Below are 16,881 nucleotides of genomic sequence, written 5' to 3' on the forward strand. Positions count from 1 at the left end.
CCAGCTAAGATGGCTTGGCTCTGAGCACTATAGGACTTAACATCTATGGTCATCAGTCCCCTAGAACTTAGAACTACTTAAACCTAACTAACCTAAGGACATGACACAACACCCAGTCATCACGAGGCAGAGAAAATCCCTGACCCCGCCGGGAATCGAACCCGGGAACCCGGGCGCGGGAAGCGAGAACGCTACCGCACGACCACGAGCTGCGGACCCCAGCTAAGAATTACGCAGATATTTTATTGAAAATTTTAATTTTCTAGTACCCAAAATTCCTAATGTCATGTTAGAAACTGATTGTACATAATTTTTAAAAATCCTAAAAAGACCTAATTTCATGTTAGAACCTGACTCTAATTTTTAAAAAATCGAGTCAAATCAATTTGTATGACTAAAACCACTCTTCTGATCTTCCCGGCTACTTAGAAAACAGTAATTGAATGATAACTGGTTTGTTTGCGTGCGTGAACGCCAATCGTGAGTCGGACGACGACAGAACACGCCAGGCCGTGCCCGCCCGCGCTGCTCCGCAGAGCGTTGTCGCTCGCTGTGAACCGGGAGGGCACGGACGAGCCTTGTGGTCTGCCTCCGCCGCATTCCTGCCCTGTCGGAACAGCCTGCTTAAAACGCCTGCACCGTTTTCATTCAGTCGGTCAGCGTGCTGCTTGCATATGGTCAAATATTTCACAGCGACAGTCCACTTGTGGAAAGTGAAGCATGCCGAAAGTAGACAGCTCCAAATCATCTCTGATTCGTGAGTGGTTAAAGGAATTTCCTGATTTCTCCACAGACGGTAGAGTTATTCACTGCAATGTGTGCAACAAAGACGTAAGTAAAATGTTAACCTTTTAACTGCTACGCCCACTCAGAGAACAAAACAAAATGGTTCAAATGGCTCTGAGCACTATGGGACTTAACATCTGAGGTCATCAGTCCCCTAGAACTTAGAACGACTTAAATCTAACTAACCTAAAGACGTCACACACATCCATGCCCGAGGCATAATTCGAACCTGCGACCGTAGCGGTCGCGCGGTTCCAGACTGTTGCGCCTAGAACCGCTCGGCCACCCCGGCCGGCTCACTCAGATACAGTGAAGCCGCTGTTTTTCCCGAGTTAACTTGGACCAGACACGTGCAAATGCAAAAATATTGTTTCTAAACCCTTAACGTAGGTTAATTTTGCTAAGTAGATCTCGTACGTAAACTCTTCGACAAAGTATTTCTCATTTCATTTTGCTTTTAGGTACGTTCTGAGCAGAGGTCGCATTTAAGTCAGCATATCGCAGGGATTAAACACCAGGAAAATTTAATAAATAAATCAAACTTGAAACAGACGTTTGTAACTAAACCAAATGCAACAAACAAAAACGAATTTCATCTTGACCTGTGTCGAGCCATTGTTGCAGAAAACATACCATTCAATGCAGTTGAAAATAGCCATTTCAAAAGTTTTCTCGAGAAATACTGTCACCGAAGCATTCCATCAGAATCCACACTGAGAAAGAACTATTTAGATACTATACGCCGGCCGCGGTGGTCTCGCGGTTCTAGGCGCGCAGTCCGGAACCGTGCGACTGCTACGGTCGCAGGTTCGAATCCTGCCTCGGGCATGGATGTGTGTGATGTCCTTAGGTTAGTTAGGTTTAAGTAGTTTTAAGTTCTAGGGGACTGATGACCACAGCTGTTAAGTCCCATAGTTCAAAATGGCTCTGAGCACTATGGGACTCAACTGCTGTGATCATAAGTCCCCTAGAACTTAGAACTACTTAAACCTAACTAACCTAAGGACAGCACACAACACCCAGCCATCACGAGGCAGAGAAAATCCCTGACCCCGCCGGGAATCGAACCCGGGAACCCGGGCGTGGGAAGCGAGAACGCTACCGCACGACCACGAGATGCGGGCTAAGTCCCATAGTGCTCAGAGCCATTTAAACCATTTAGATACTATACAATGAGCAGGGTAACTGCGATTCATAGAAGAGGTGACAGAAAAAAATCAACTTGGTCCGCCGGCCGGGGTGGCCGAGCGGTTCTAGGCGCTACAATCTGGAACCGCGCGACCGCTACGGACGCAGGTTCGAATCCTGCCTCGGGCATGGATGTGTGTGATGTCCTTAGGTTAGTTAGGTTTAAGTAGTTCTAAGTTCTAGGGGACTGATGACCACAGCAGTTAAGTCCCATAGTGCTCAGAGCCATTTGAACCAGCCAACTTGGTCCCAGATCCTATTGGTATGAAAGTTGGTGAGAAACTTAAGACATTGCTACAAAAGAAAACCAGGGTTGACCACCCTCTGCATAGTGGATGACATCTTGTCAAGTAAATCAACAGAACATGAGTGTGCGGTCTCAGTGCGCCTAATACCGTCATTTAAATATGCTCTCGTGACCTGTTAACTTGGAACGCTTATTCTCGGCATATAAGATGCTATTAACAGACATAGACGCAGTTTCTCAACGGAAAATCTGGAGAAAGTGTTAGTTATTTACTGTGACTGTAATTATGGACATGGACAATAATATAATGTGGATTTTTGTCAATCTATTTACCTTTCTAGACAGTAAAATGTCAGACTTTGACAACTATTTTCTAATTTTTATAACCTATTTTTGTAAGTGACAGAACCTATTTTAGGTACCTAATTTAAAATTTTTAGAACCTAAAAGTCCGAGGTCTAGTGATGAGACTCTCATTTGAGGTGATCGACAAATCACAATCAAGCACCCCGATGCTCAACTGGACGTCTCTGTTGGTAGTGCCTGACACATTTCAGTTGGGCACTCAAAGGTTTGTGTCCGCTGGGTTCCCCGCAATATAATACAAGACCATAAAGAGCAACGAAGGACCATCTGTGCGGATTTGCTTGTTCGTTACGAGGCTCATTTTTTCTGTCGAACATCGTCGTAGGTGATGGACTATGAGTTCATAACTTAGAACCGGAATCAAAACGACAGTCCCCTCAGCTGGTAAAGCCATGGCGATGGTCTTCTGGGACTCTGAAGAGGTTATTCTGTTTCTTGTCCTTCCTCAAGGTGCAACGATCAACTCAGAAGTGTATTGCGCTACTCTCAGGGAATTGAAGAAATGACTGCAGCGTGTTCGTCGCCACAAAATTGCAAACGAAGTTTTCCTTCCCCATGACAATGCAAGGCCTCACATAAATCTGCACACTCGAGAGGAGCTCACAAAAGTTCATTGGACTGTTCTTCCTCATCCACACTACATCTCGGATCTCGCACCTTCCGCTTCACATCTGCTTGGCCCAATGAAGGATGCACACCGCGGGAAGCAGTACGTCTTATTGATGGAATAAGACGTTGGCTCCGGCGTCGACAGCAGCGTGGTACCATGTTACAATTACGAATAACTTAAATTGGAACGATGACATAGATGATGTTGTGGGAAAAGCAAAACCAAAAGGACCGCTATCTATTGCCAAAACACTTAGAAAATTCGAAAGTTTACTAAAGACACTGCTTACACCATGCTTGTCCACCCTCTTCTGGAGTATTGCAGAGCGGTGTGGAATTCGCATCAGATAGGACGGATGACATCGATAAAGTTCAAAGAAGGAGGAGGGGGAGGAGAAGCAGGAGATTAGAGTTTAACGTCCCGTCAACAACTAGGTCATTAGAGACGGAGCACAAGCTTGGATTAGGGAAGGATGGGGAAGGAAATCGGCCGTGCCCTTTCGAAGGAACCACCCCGGCAAATACAAGGTGTGCATCTTTGCTTCCGCCGTTTGCCGATAGGTGGCGAAAACGGTAAGTAGCCGTCGAAAGAAACAGATCGCAGACGTCAGGCAGTTACCTTGGACCTCGGTCAACATAACCTCATTCAGACATTAGTCGATTTGTGTCTGCATCATAAAGTTGGTCTTCATTTAAAATGTCAGTTTAGGAGCCTAATTCTTGGGATTTGTGGGAGACATTACTGTTTTGTTTCAATGTGAAGAAAACAGCGGCTGAGTCTCATCGAATGTTTTCACGTACGTATGGTAAGGACGCTGTTAGTGAAATAATGTGTCGTGAGTGGTTTCAACGCTTCAAGAACGATGATTTTGACGTCATAGACCGGCATAGTAGTGGAAGAGAGAATGTTTTCGAAGACGCAGAATTTGAAGACATTGCTGAGTGAAGACCCATGTCAAAGAAAAATTGGCACGATTAGTGGGAGTGACACAGCAAGCCATTTCAAAACGTCTCAAGGCTATGACATCGATAAAGTTCAAAGAAGGAGGAGGTGGAGGAGGAACTTGGGTCCCGTGTGTGCTGAAACCAAGAGACGTTGAACGGCGATTGTGTATTTGTGAACAGTTGCTTCAGAGGCAAAAACGGATGGAATTTCTGCATCGCATTGTGACCGGGGACGAAAAATGGGTTCATTACCATAACCCTAAACGCAAAAAATCATGGGGATGTCCTCGCCATGCTTCCACGTCGACGGCCAAACCGAATTTTCACGGCTACAACATCATGCTCTGCGTTTCGTGGCACCAGCTCGGCGTTGTGTACTATGAGGTGTTAAAACCAAGTGAAACAATCACAGGTGCTCGTTATCGAACGCAATTAATGCGACTGAGCAGAGCATTAAAAGACAGACGGCCGCTATACAGCGAGAGGCACGATAAAGTGATTTTCAGCACGACAACGCTCGACCCTACGTTGCAAAAGAGGTCAAAACGTGCTTGGAAATGTTAAAATGGGAAGTCCTCCTCCACCCGCCGTATTCTCCAGACATTGATCTCTCTGACTATCACCTGTTTACATCAATGGCGCATGGTCTGGCTGACCAACACTTGCGATCTCATGAAGAAGTCACAAATTGGATCAATTCGTGGATCGCTTCAAAAGATGAATAATTTTTTCGACGCGGGATTCGTACACTGCCCGAAAGATGGGAGAAAGTAGTGGCCAGCGATGAAAAATACTTTGAATGATACATGTGTAACGAGTTTGTTTCATTAAAGCCTCAAATGTTGGGGAAAAAACGGCGGAAGCAAAGTTGTACACCTTTTACCTAAAGCAATGTTGAGAAATCACAGAAAACCTAAACCAGGTTGGCCGGACGGTGGTTTGAACCGTCATCCTCTCGAATGCAAATTCAAGTTCAAACTAGGGCAATTGATTTTGTACCATCGCGAAATAGAAGGACAGAGTGCCACGGACATGATATGTGAGTTGGGGTGGCAATCATTATAACAAAGGCGTTTTTGCTCACAGCAGCATCTTCTCTTGACTGCGGAAACATTCCGTTGGTGCCCACCTACGCAGGGAGAAACGAACATCATGATAAAATAAGAGATGTCAGAGCTCGCACAGAAATATTTAAGTGCACGATTTCCGCGCATGCCGTTTTCGAGAGTGGAACGGCAAACAAACAGACTGAAAGTGTTTCGATGAACCCTCTGTCAGACACTTAATTGCGAGTTAGAGAGTAATCATGGATATGTAGATGTGGTGGCCAGACGTCGTCGAATAGAACATAGATAAATATGCATGTCGTCAAGTTTCAGTGCAGTGCAACATCGGACCACAGTCCCATCCCAATGGCACACAAATCTGGATATTGCACGACTTGACCAGCCAGCCAAATGGAATCCAACTATCAGCTCCTTTGAAACTTTGTCAGGCGATGACAATCCTGCCTCACTGGAGTATGGCGTAATTGACCATCTTTTACAGAGACCAACCAACACCTGACACTATTCATGCCGTTTATTTATTCTACCAAGCGTGATAACAACATTAAACACGAAAAACACTAATGCATTCTATTGCCGTTCTACCAGTCACAGAGAATTGCAACTCTAATCTTACATAACTGCCACTGGAATGTACGAGTACGTTAAGGAAGCTACATTGACATCCGGGAATGTCTTCTGGGCGCTTCACTTTTATCAGGCAGTGTAGTTTTATGTTATCTGAAGATGATCACATGATCGAAACCGATAGTTTGTAATGATGTATTTTGTCAGCAGCTCCTGGCGGGTTTGCAGTATGAGTTTCTAATTTATCCAATAATCACTGTCAAATTTTATGATGCTGATAAAGCTGGACTACATAATGAAAGGGCAGGAGTACTTACGGCCTCGGCGACCTTGATCTTGCCGGCTGTGGTGGAGAGGAAGGCAAAGTGCAGGCAGCTGCAGCAGCGGCAGCAGCCGCAGCACGGCACGCCTCCCGCCCCGCCACTGCTGGGGGCCGCCTGGCGCACTCTCACCACGCGAGGACCCGCGATCCTGCACACAGCGCGGCGGAGCACGTCAGCACGTGGGCGCAGTAGCAGTCAGGCAAACTGCCGCGTTTCTTAAAGCGAGTCAGACGACGTCACACCTTCACGGAAATCCGAACATGTTCGCTGGCGCTGTAGCCTCTTCATGTAATGAGCTGTAAATACACTCTAAGACCAAAAACACAACGTACCACGAAGGAATTATCGGAATGGGATGGGAATCGGTAGATGTGATGTATAAGTACTGCCAACAAATGATTAAAATTCCAGAAAAACCGAATGATTTACTCAAGAGAAAGTGCATTACAAACTCAGCAAATCAATAACGCGTTGGTCCACACTTGGTATTTGTGCAAGCAGTTATTCAGCTTGGCATTGCTTGTTAGAGTTGTTTGATGTCAACCTCAGGGATACAGTGCCAAATTCAGCCCAACATTTGGCCCCTGTGCAGTTATTCAGCTTGGCATTGATTCATAGAGTTGTTTGATGTCCACCTCAGAGATATAGTGCCAAATTCAGCCCAACATTTCGCCCTTGTGCAAGCAGTTATTCAGCTTGGCATTGCTTGTTAGAGTTGTTTGATGTCCACCTCAGGGATTTAGTGCCAAATTCATCCCAACATTTGGCCCTTGTGCAAGCAGTTACTCAGTTCGGCAATGATTGATAGAGTTGTTTGATATCCACCTCAGGGATACACTGCCAAATTCAGCCCCACTGACGCGTCAGGTGGTCAGATTTCCGAGATGGTATGAGGTCCCTGATTATAGTGCTCCAAACGTTCAAGCGCTGTCGAGAGCCGGGCGCGGTGGTCTATCGGTTCTAGGCGCTCAGTCTGGAACCGCGCGACTGCTACGGTCGCAGGTTCGAATCCTGCCTCGGGCATGGATGTGTGTGATGTCCTTAGGTTAGTTAGATTTAAGTAGTTCTAAGTTCTAGGGGACTGATGACCACAGATGTTAAGTCCCATAGTGCTCAAAGCCATTTGAACCATTTCAACTGCCGAGAGATCCGATGACCTTCCTGACCAAGGTAATGTTTGGAAACCAGGAAGACAAACAGCAGACTCTGTCGCGTTGTGCGGGCGGGCATTATCTTGCTGAAATATAAGAGAAGGGTGGCTTGTCATGAAGGGCAACAAAACGGGGCCTAGAATGTCGTAGACGTACCGCTCTGCAGTAACAGAGTCGCGGATGACAAACTATGAGGTTCTGTTATGAAAAGAAATGTCTCTCCAGACCATCATTCCTGGTTGTCGGACCATATAGAGGGGCGACAGTTAGTTTGGTATCCAAACGCTGACTGGGGCGTCTCCAGAAACGTCTTCGCTGGTCATCGGCTCACTTCGAAGCACGACTCAAAATCGTTCAAATGGCTCTGAGCACTATGGGACTTAACATCTGAGGTCATCAGTCCCCTAGAACTTAGAACTACTTAAACCTAACTAACCCAAGGAGATCACACACATCAATGCCCGAGGGAGGATTCGAACCTGCGACCGTAGCGGTCGCGCGGTTCCAGACTGAAGCGCCTAGAACCGCTCGGCCACCGCGGCCGGTGCATGACTCATCACCGAAGACAATTCTACTTCAGTTACTGATATTCCTTTGGTTTTCATCCGTGGAATCTATACAGCAAAGCGATACTTCGACGATATTCTACGTCCCGTTTTGTTGCCCTTTTTGGGAAGCAATCCTCGGCTTATATTTCAAGAAAGTAGTGCCCGCCCGCACTCGACGAGAGTTTTTTCTGATTGCCTTCGTGCTTTCCAACCCTACCTCGACCAGTAAGGTCGCCGAAACTCTCCCCAATTGGTAACGTTTGCAGCATTATAGGCAGGACCCTACAACCATCTCGAAATTTTGACGATCTAACGCCCCAATTAAACACAATTTGGTACGATATCCATTAGGAGGAGCCGGCCGAGGTGGCCGAGCGGTTCTAGGCGCTACAGTCTGGAACCGCTCGACCGCTACGGTCGCAGGTTCGAATCCTGCCTCGGGCATGGATGTGTGTGATGTCCTTAGGTTAGTTAGGTTTAAGTAGTTCTAAGTTCTAGGGGACTGATACCTCAGAAGTTAAGTCCCATAGTGCTCAGAGCCATTTGAACCATTTGAACCATTATGAGGATATTTAACAACTTTATCAATCAATGCACATACGAATAACTGTTTACATAAGGGCCAGAGGTGGACCAGCGCGTTATTGACTTGCTCATTTTGTGAAGCTCTTTCTATTGACTAAATTAAACAATTTTTTTTCTGAAATCGTAGTCATTTGTTCGTCTGTACATGTAAGTCACATCTACCAATTACCATCCCATTCGGATAATTCTTTCGTGGTACGTCTTTTTTGTCTTTTATTTTTTTGTCTTAGAGCACACAATTACTCTAGCACCAAATGTCGAAAACTACAAGGCCACTTTATTCACAAGTGGAAGGACGAGCTGAAATTGCATTTTCTGCACAATATTTTACATTCTTAGGCAGTGTGATATCAACTATAAGGAGATAAAGACAAACCAACCATCCACAGTGAGTAGTTAGTATCGTTGTTGCAATACCGCAACACACGTTGTCAGAGCGTCGTGGAGGGTTGCTCAAGATTTTTTCTGTTTTTAGTTACCAGTGTTTTGACTGTTTTGACCTGACCTGTCACTAATTCCTCTCCCGCACCAACTTCTTCGTTACAGAGTAGCACTTCCACCCTACAAACTCATTCATTGTTTGGATAATTCCAATTTCCATCTTCCCCTCGTTTTTACCCTCTATGCCCCCCTCTAGTACCGTGGACCTGATTCCTCCATGTCTTAGCACATGATTTATCATCCTTCCCCCCTCCTTGTGGTTCTGCAACAGAGTTTTCCCATTATTAGCTCAAATTTCTTACAGAACTCAGTTTTCCTCCTCTCTCATTCCGTCTACAGAGCCCATAACCTCCCGTGGCACTGTCTTCTAGACCCTCCCCTATTACTACAGTCCAGTCCGCTATTATTACTACCTCGCCATCTCCCTTTACATACAGAATTACCTGTTCAATATCCTTATACACTTAAGAGCCAAAGAAATTGGTACACCTGCCTAATATCGTATAGGGGCCCTGTGAGCATGCAGCAGTGCCGCAACACGACGTGGCATGGACTCGACTGATGTCTGAAGTAGTGCTGGAGGGAAAAGACACCGTGATTCCTGCAGGGCTGCCCATAAATCCGTAAGTGTACGTGGGGGCGGAGATCTCTCCTGAACAGCACGTTGCAAAGCATCCCAGATATGCTCAATAACGTTCGTGTCTAGGGAATACGATGGCCAGCGTAAATGTTTCCACTCAGAAGAGTGTTCCTGGAGCCACTCTGTAGCTATTCTGGACGTTTGGGGTGTCCTGCTGGAATTGCTCATGTCCGTCGGAATGCACAGTGGATATGAACGGATTCAGATGATCAGACAGGATGCTTACGTATGTGTCATCTGTCGGAGTCGTATCTAGACCCAACACCATTACAGACCCTACATCAGCTTCAACAGTCTCTTGCTGACATGCAAGTCCCGTGGAACCATGAGGTTGTCTCCTTACCCGTACAAGTTCATCCACTCGATACAATTTGAAACGAGACTCGTTCGACCAGGCATCATGTTTCCAGTCATCGACGGTCCAATGTAGGTGTTGACGGGACCAGACGAGGCGTAAAACTTTGTGTCGTGCAGTCATCAAGCGTACGCGAGTGGGCCTTCGGTTCCGAAAGTCCATATCGATGATGTATCGTGGAATGGTTCGCGCGCTGATACTTGTTGATGGCCCACCGTTGAACTCTACAGCAATTTGCGGAAGGGATGTACTTCTGCCACGTTTAAAGGATCTCTTCAGTCGTAGTTGGTCCAGTTCTTGCAGGATCTTTTTCCGACCACAGCGATGTTGGAGATTTGATGTTTTACCGGATTCCTGATATTCACCGTACAATCGTGAAATGGTCGAACGGGAAAATCCCCACTTCATCGCTACCTCGGAAATGCAATCTCGTGCGCCGACTATAACATCACGTTCAAACTCTCTTAAATCTTGATAACCTGCCACTGTAGCAGCAGTAACCGATCTGACAACTGCGCCAGACACTTGTTATACAGGGTGTTACAAAAAGGTACGGCCAAACTTCCTGGAAACATTCCTCACACACAAATAAAGAAAAGATGTTATGTGGACATGTGTCCAGAAACGCTTAATTTCCATGTTAGAGCTCATTTTAGTTTCGTCAATGTGTACTGTACTTCCTCGATTCACCGCCAGTTGGCCCAATTGAAGGAAGGTAATGTTGACTTCGGTGCTTGTGTTGACATGCGACTCATTGCTCTACAGTACTAGCATCAAGCACATCAGTACGTAGCATCAACAGGTTAGTGTTCATCTCGAACGTGGTTTTGCAGTCAGTGCAATGTTTACAAATGCGGAGTTGGCAGATGCCCATTTGACGTATAGATTATCACGGGGCAATAGCCGTGGCGTGGTACATTTGTATCGAGACAGATTTCCAAAACGAAGGTGTCCCGACAGGAAGACGTTCGAAGCAATTGATCGGCGTCTTAGGGAGCACGGAACATTCCAGCCTATGACTCGCGACTGGTGAAGACCTAGAACGACGAGGATACCTGCAATGGACGAAGCAATTCTTCGTGCAGTTGACGATTACCCCAATGTCAGCGTCAGAGAAGTTGCTGCTGTACAAGGTAACGTTGACCACGTCACTGTATGGAGAGTGCTACGAGAGAACCAATTGTTTCCGTACCATGTACAGCGTGTGCAGGCACTATCAGCAGCTAATTGGCCTCCACGGGTACACTCCTGCGAATGGTTCATCCAACAATGTGTCAATCCTCATTTCAGTGCAAATGTTCTCTTTACGGATGAGGCTTCATTCCAACGTGATCAAACTGTAAATTTTCACAATCAACATGTGTGGGCTGACGAGAATCCGCACGCAACTATGCAATTACGTCATCAACACAGATTTTCTGTGAACGTTTGGACAGGCATTGTTGGTGATGTCTAGATTGGGCCCGTGTTCTTCCACCTACGCTCAATGGAGCACGTTATCATGATTTCATACGGGATACTCTACCTGTGTTACTAGAACATGTGCCTTTACAAGTACGACACAACATGTGGTTCATGCACGATGGAGCTCCTGTACATTTCAGTCGAAGTGTTCGTACGCTTCCCAACAACAGATTCGGTGACCGATGGATTGGAAGAGGCGGACCAATTCCATGGCTTCCACACTCTCCTGACCTCAACCCTCTTGACTTTCACTTATGGGGGCATTTGAAAGCTCTTGTCTACGCAACCCCGGTACCAAATGTAGAGACTCTTCGTGCTCGTATTGTGGACGGCTGTGATACAATACGCCATTCTCCAGGGCTGCATCAGCGCATCAGGGATTCCATGCGACGGAGGGTGGATGCATATATCCTCGCTAACGGAGGACATTTTGAACATTTCCTGTAACAAAGTGTTTAAAGTCACGCAGGTACGTTCTGTTGCTGTGTGTTTCCATTCTATGATTAATGTGATTTGAAGAGAAGTAATAAAATGAGCTCTAACATAGAAAGTAAGCGTTTCCGGAACATGTCCACATAACATATTTTCTTTCTTTGTGTGTGAGGAATGTTTCCTGAAAGTTTGGCCGTACCTTTTTGTAACAGCCTGTATAGGCGTTGCCGACCTCAACGCCGTATTCTGCCTGTTTACGTATCTCTGTATTTGAATGAGCTTGCCTATACCAATTTGTTTGGCGCTTCCGTGCATGTTTCCCAATCTTTTCATTTTCTGCTTGTGATGTCGGCATATATAACTGAACTATTGTTTTTGGCGTTGGTTTTCGGACGATTCTGATGATAACAGTCCTATCACTGACCAGTTCGCATATACACTCCCTACCCTACCTTCTTATTCAACACGAGTCCTAATCTTCTCACGGAAAATCCGAACGGGGAGTAATTCGGTATCTTTTGTAAAGATATCAGTTTGCAATTACACGCCAATTGTTCTGCGGAAATACATTATGTCTTTTTAATGCAGTTGTTTCCATTGCTTTCTGCGTCCTTATGTTGTTGAGCATTGCTGATTCTTCTACATTTTAGAGACAGTTTCTCACCAAAAGGGCAATAGGATGTGCAAACTTCTGTCTGCTCCTTAGCCCTTTTTAACTAGGCCGTTGGCAGAACGAGAGTGACATTTTTTATTGAAAGGTTTCGACCGCCATTGCTACTTATTTTTATTCGAAACTGAAGCTTAGATCGATTCCCGGAACCCAGAATGTTTTGATTACCAGTAAAAGATACAACTGTGGACCAACTTCTTAACTTAATCTTCAATTGCACTGAAATACATTAAAGGTCAACGTTTTACAAATGATGATGCATACTTTAACATTATCAAGATATCCTTCAAGTTATTAACACTAAGCAAGGAATTAGTAATAATAATGATAACATAAAGGCAAACTATAGCGAAGTTAATTTGATATCCACAAAAGCATAAGATTTTTAACGAAAGTAAGTTATTTTCAGCTTCTTCTTACAGAAGATTTTCATCGTGTTATGTTAATACATCGTTTGAAACTATTTCTGGATGTAACAAGGAAATCAAAGAGCAGGATTGCAACAACTGTTCCAGGTTTAAGTTTTTCCCAAAATAGGAGTTTCATGTGTATTGCAAAAAAGGGAATATGTGATATTTATGTTAATGGTATGAATAATATGTACAGATTTGTTTGTAAATGAAAGTAATTTGTCCAATTTTTGCGAATTATACTGTATACATAATAAAAGTATACATGAGCAAAAAACATGTAATTTTCTTTTCTTACACTTAAAATAAACTAAAGTAAAATAAGTTACTCCAAACAATGCATTACTGCACTCTCATACGTAGTCTCAAACAATCTGCATTTTAAGTCTGTCTTCTTTGTAAAGTCAGATGAAGTTCCGAACTGTCTTCTTCCATCTGGTGTTGTGTCACTAACTTGAATGTGTGCTATCCATCGTCATTATCCGCTCTTAACCTGATTCGAGAATCAAACGCAGATAATTGTGCGCTGACGGTCCATATGTGGCTCCTAGATGAGAATTAAGATGCCAATGTTGCGAATAGTCGATAAGTTTCTGTATTATATTTGAGTTTGGCAACAAAAAATGTCAAATGCCCAACAAGCCAGCCAAAGGCAATGTATTTAAAGTCAGGGGAAAATTTCCAATCCGTTCACAAAACTGTGTCAATATCTACCATATTTAGGGTGATTCTCGCAATTATAGAGGTTTTTTAAAAATCCATTTCCAAATGGTAACGTTTCCTTGCGTACATATACACTCCTGGAAATTGAAATAAGAACACCGTGAATTCATTGTCCCAGGAAGGGGAAACTTTATTGACACATTCCTGGGGTCAGATGCATCACATGATCACACTGACAGAACCACAGGCACATAGGCACAGGCAACAGAGCATGCACAATGTCGGCACTAGTACAGTGTATATCCACCTTTCGCAGCAATGCAGGCTGCTATTTCCCATGGAGACGATCGTAGAGATGCTGGATGTAGTCCTGTGGAACGGCTTGCCATGCCATTTCCACCTGGCGCCTCAGTTGGACCAGCATTCGTGCTGGACGTGCAGACCGCGTGAGACGACGCTTCATCCAGTCCCAAACATGCTCAATGGGGGACAGATCCGGAGATCTTGCTGGCCAGGGTAGTTGACTTACACCTTCTAGAGTACGTTGGGTGGCACGGGATACATGCGGACGTGCATTGTCCTGTTGGAACAGCAAGTTCCCTTGCCGGTCTAGGAATGGTAGAACGATGGGTTCGATGACGGTTTGGATGTACCGTGCACTATTCAGTGTCCCCTCGACGATCACCAGTGGTGTACGGCCAGTGTAGGAGATCGCTCCCCACACCATGATGCCGGGTGTTGGCACTGTGTGCCTCGGTCGTATGCAGTCCTGATTGTGGCGCTCACCTGCACGGCGCCAAACACGCATACGACCATCATTGGCACCAAGGCAGAAGCGACTCTCATCGCTGAAGACGACACGTCTCCATTCGTCCCTCCATTCACGCCTGTCGCGACACCACTGGAGGCGGGCTGCACGATGTTGGGGCGTGAGCGGAAGACGGCCTAACGGTGTGCGGAACCGTAGCCCAGCTTCATGGAGACGGTTGTGAATGGTCCTCGCCGATACCCCAGGAGCAACAGTGTCCCTAATTTGCTGGGAAGTGGCGGTGCGGTCCCCTACGGCACTGCGTAGGATCCTACGGTCTTGGCGTGCATCCGTGCGTCGCTGCGGTCCGGTCCCAGGTCGACGGGCACGTGCACCTTCCGCCGACCACTGGCGACAACATCGATGTACTGTGGAGACCTCACGCCCCACGTGTTGAGCAATTCGGCGGTACGTCCACCCGGCCTCCCGCATGCCCACTATACGCCCTCGCTCAAAGTCCGTCAACTGCACATACGGTTCACGTCCACGCTGTCGCGGCATGCTACCAGTGTTAAAGACTGCGATGGAGCTCCGTATGCCACGGCAAACTGGCTGACACTGACGGCGGCGGTGCACAAATGCTGCGCAGCTAGCGCCATTCGACGGCCAACACCACGGTTCCTGGTGTGTCCGCTGTGCCATGCGTGTGATCATTGCTTGTACAGCCCTCTCGCTGTGTCCGGAGCAAGTATGGTGGGTCTGACACACCGGTGTCAATGTGTTCTTTTTTCCATTTCCAGGAGTGTATGTGTGCCATGTTCGCTTCAGCACTACAGACTTCGCATGAAGCTGAAAGAGTCAGTTTTGTTTTATATTTCTAAGCAAGAGTTGGATAGGTTTCGGTGATAACTTCTAGCCACATAACTCTAATATTTGTGGGTAAAATCTTTGCTTGGACATTTCTTCATTTGTGTGAGGATATTTGACTGCCATATGATGCTTAGGGTCGCGTGGAATTAATTGTTGGTAAACTCTTGTTGAGGATTACTTCAATGTGTCTTCTCCAACGTAGCTTTTTCCTATGTAACAGATGTACACGAGTCTGTAATTTTGTATTCTGGACCGAAACACGGAAATCTTTTCTGTAATACTTCTTGTGCCTGCCCTGAGTATACTGCTTGTATGTCTTAGGAATATTGCCATGCAATTCTGATATGGATTTCTCAACACCAGTGTGCTTTTGATACATCGAGAGGCTGTGTTGAGAAAAGGCAATTTGAAGAAACTGAACTTTCAGACATGACACGCCCCCACGAAAAGTATTTATCCCGCATATTTTTCAGTTGTAGGTCGGGCTGCAACTACAAATTGAGCTTTCATAATACATTAGCACTGATGCAATAAGTAATTTGACCCCGCCTAGACTTCAAAGGCTTTGCTCTTTAATACCAACTAAGTTCTAAACAGTGCCTGATGATCCTGCTCAATTGATATTTTTGTCACTGTATACAACCAAGGGTGTTGCCGAAACATTTAGATCCCATCTCGACGCAAAATGATTTATCCATGCTGATTCTGGCTCCGCTGTATCTTTGGTATTCGTTGAGCATGTTTGCCGCGCTGACCTCACCTTGCACGTCATTTAAGATTAGACTGAGACCGTCTGGGTGGGCGATTACTGTGATCTTCAGCCCGCAGTCACAGCATCCCTTCAATTTTGTCCGTAATTTTCGAAGAAGAAATTCTGTTCCCATTGCATAGAGAGAAGCAAACAAAGGACCCTCTGTAGCTGCACTATTTCGGAAAGGTTAAGGTGCGTACATTTCGTACACATACGTTGATGATTTCAAGGAATTTCGTATAAGACCCCATTTTGTCCATGCCCCTTCAAGGTAGTCAAATTCTATTCTATCGCACGCTTATTGGAAGTAGAGAAATGCAGCATGCAAACTTGTCTACACTTCCCAAGTCATATGGACAGGGTGCAGATAGTCCTGTGGCAGTGAATTTTTGGTAGATTTCCAAGAATATTGGCAATTCAGTTTTTGTAAACTTTTATTCACCCTTGCGGATAATTTGTAATCGGAGTTATTTAAGGTAATCGATCACGTATTATTGGTGGCAGTGGTTTCCTCCAGAATCAACACCATTTAAATACCCGTGAATTCCGCCGGTGTTGATAAGCCTCGCAGGATTTCATAGCAGCTTTTTACTAGTGTGCTTACCACTTCCAACGAGTTCAGTGACTCAATGATGCGGTCTTTGTTCCTAGAATCATGTTTTGTCAGAGGCTGCAATAGCAGGCTGTAGTCGACCCTCGTTTCGCATGTAACATTTTATTTCCAGACGAAGCAGGATTCACACGCGCTGGTGTGTTTAACTACCATAATACACACTTGGGTGTGAAATAAACCCACAAGCTGTTCATGAGTCACCACATCAGCAACGTTTCTCACTGAATGCGTAGTTACGGGTACTAGGCGATTAACTCACTGGGCCACAGACTCTTCCACCACATCTTAATGGACGGAGATACCTTAGAGTTCTGCGGCGTCTCTTCCAGGACTGCTTGAGAATGTTCCCCTTCAGCAACGTTAGAGTATGTGGTATATCCATGATGGAGCTCCGGCACATTTTACTGCTGGTATGAGAAGGTATCTAACGCGCAGATACGGC

The 16,881-nt window shown here is 45.5% G+C and overlaps 1 protein-coding gene across 1 annotated transcript in view; it reads right to left on the minus strand.

The window, feature by feature from the left end:
• The window catches only part of LOC126465897 (protein singles bar), a 143,166-nt gene that overhangs the window by 87,571 nt on the left and 38,714 nt on the right, over positions 1 to 16,881 (minus strand). Inside the window, exon 2 of the mRNA XM_050096342.1 lies at positions 6,093 to 6,246. Within this exon, the coding sequence (XP_049952299.1) occupies positions 6,093 to 6,246 (154 nt within the window). The remainder of the gene's footprint in view (positions 1 to 6,092; positions 6,247 to 16,881) is intronic.

The sequence above is a fragment of the Schistocerca serialis genome, chromosome 1 (genome assembly GCF_023864345.2).
Source record: "Schistocerca serialis cubense isolate TAMUIC-IGC-003099 chromosome 1, iqSchSeri2.2, whole genome shotgun sequence".
In the NCBI taxonomy this organism is placed as follows: domain Eukaryota; kingdom Metazoa; phylum Arthropoda; class Insecta; order Orthoptera; family Acrididae; genus Schistocerca; species Schistocerca serialis.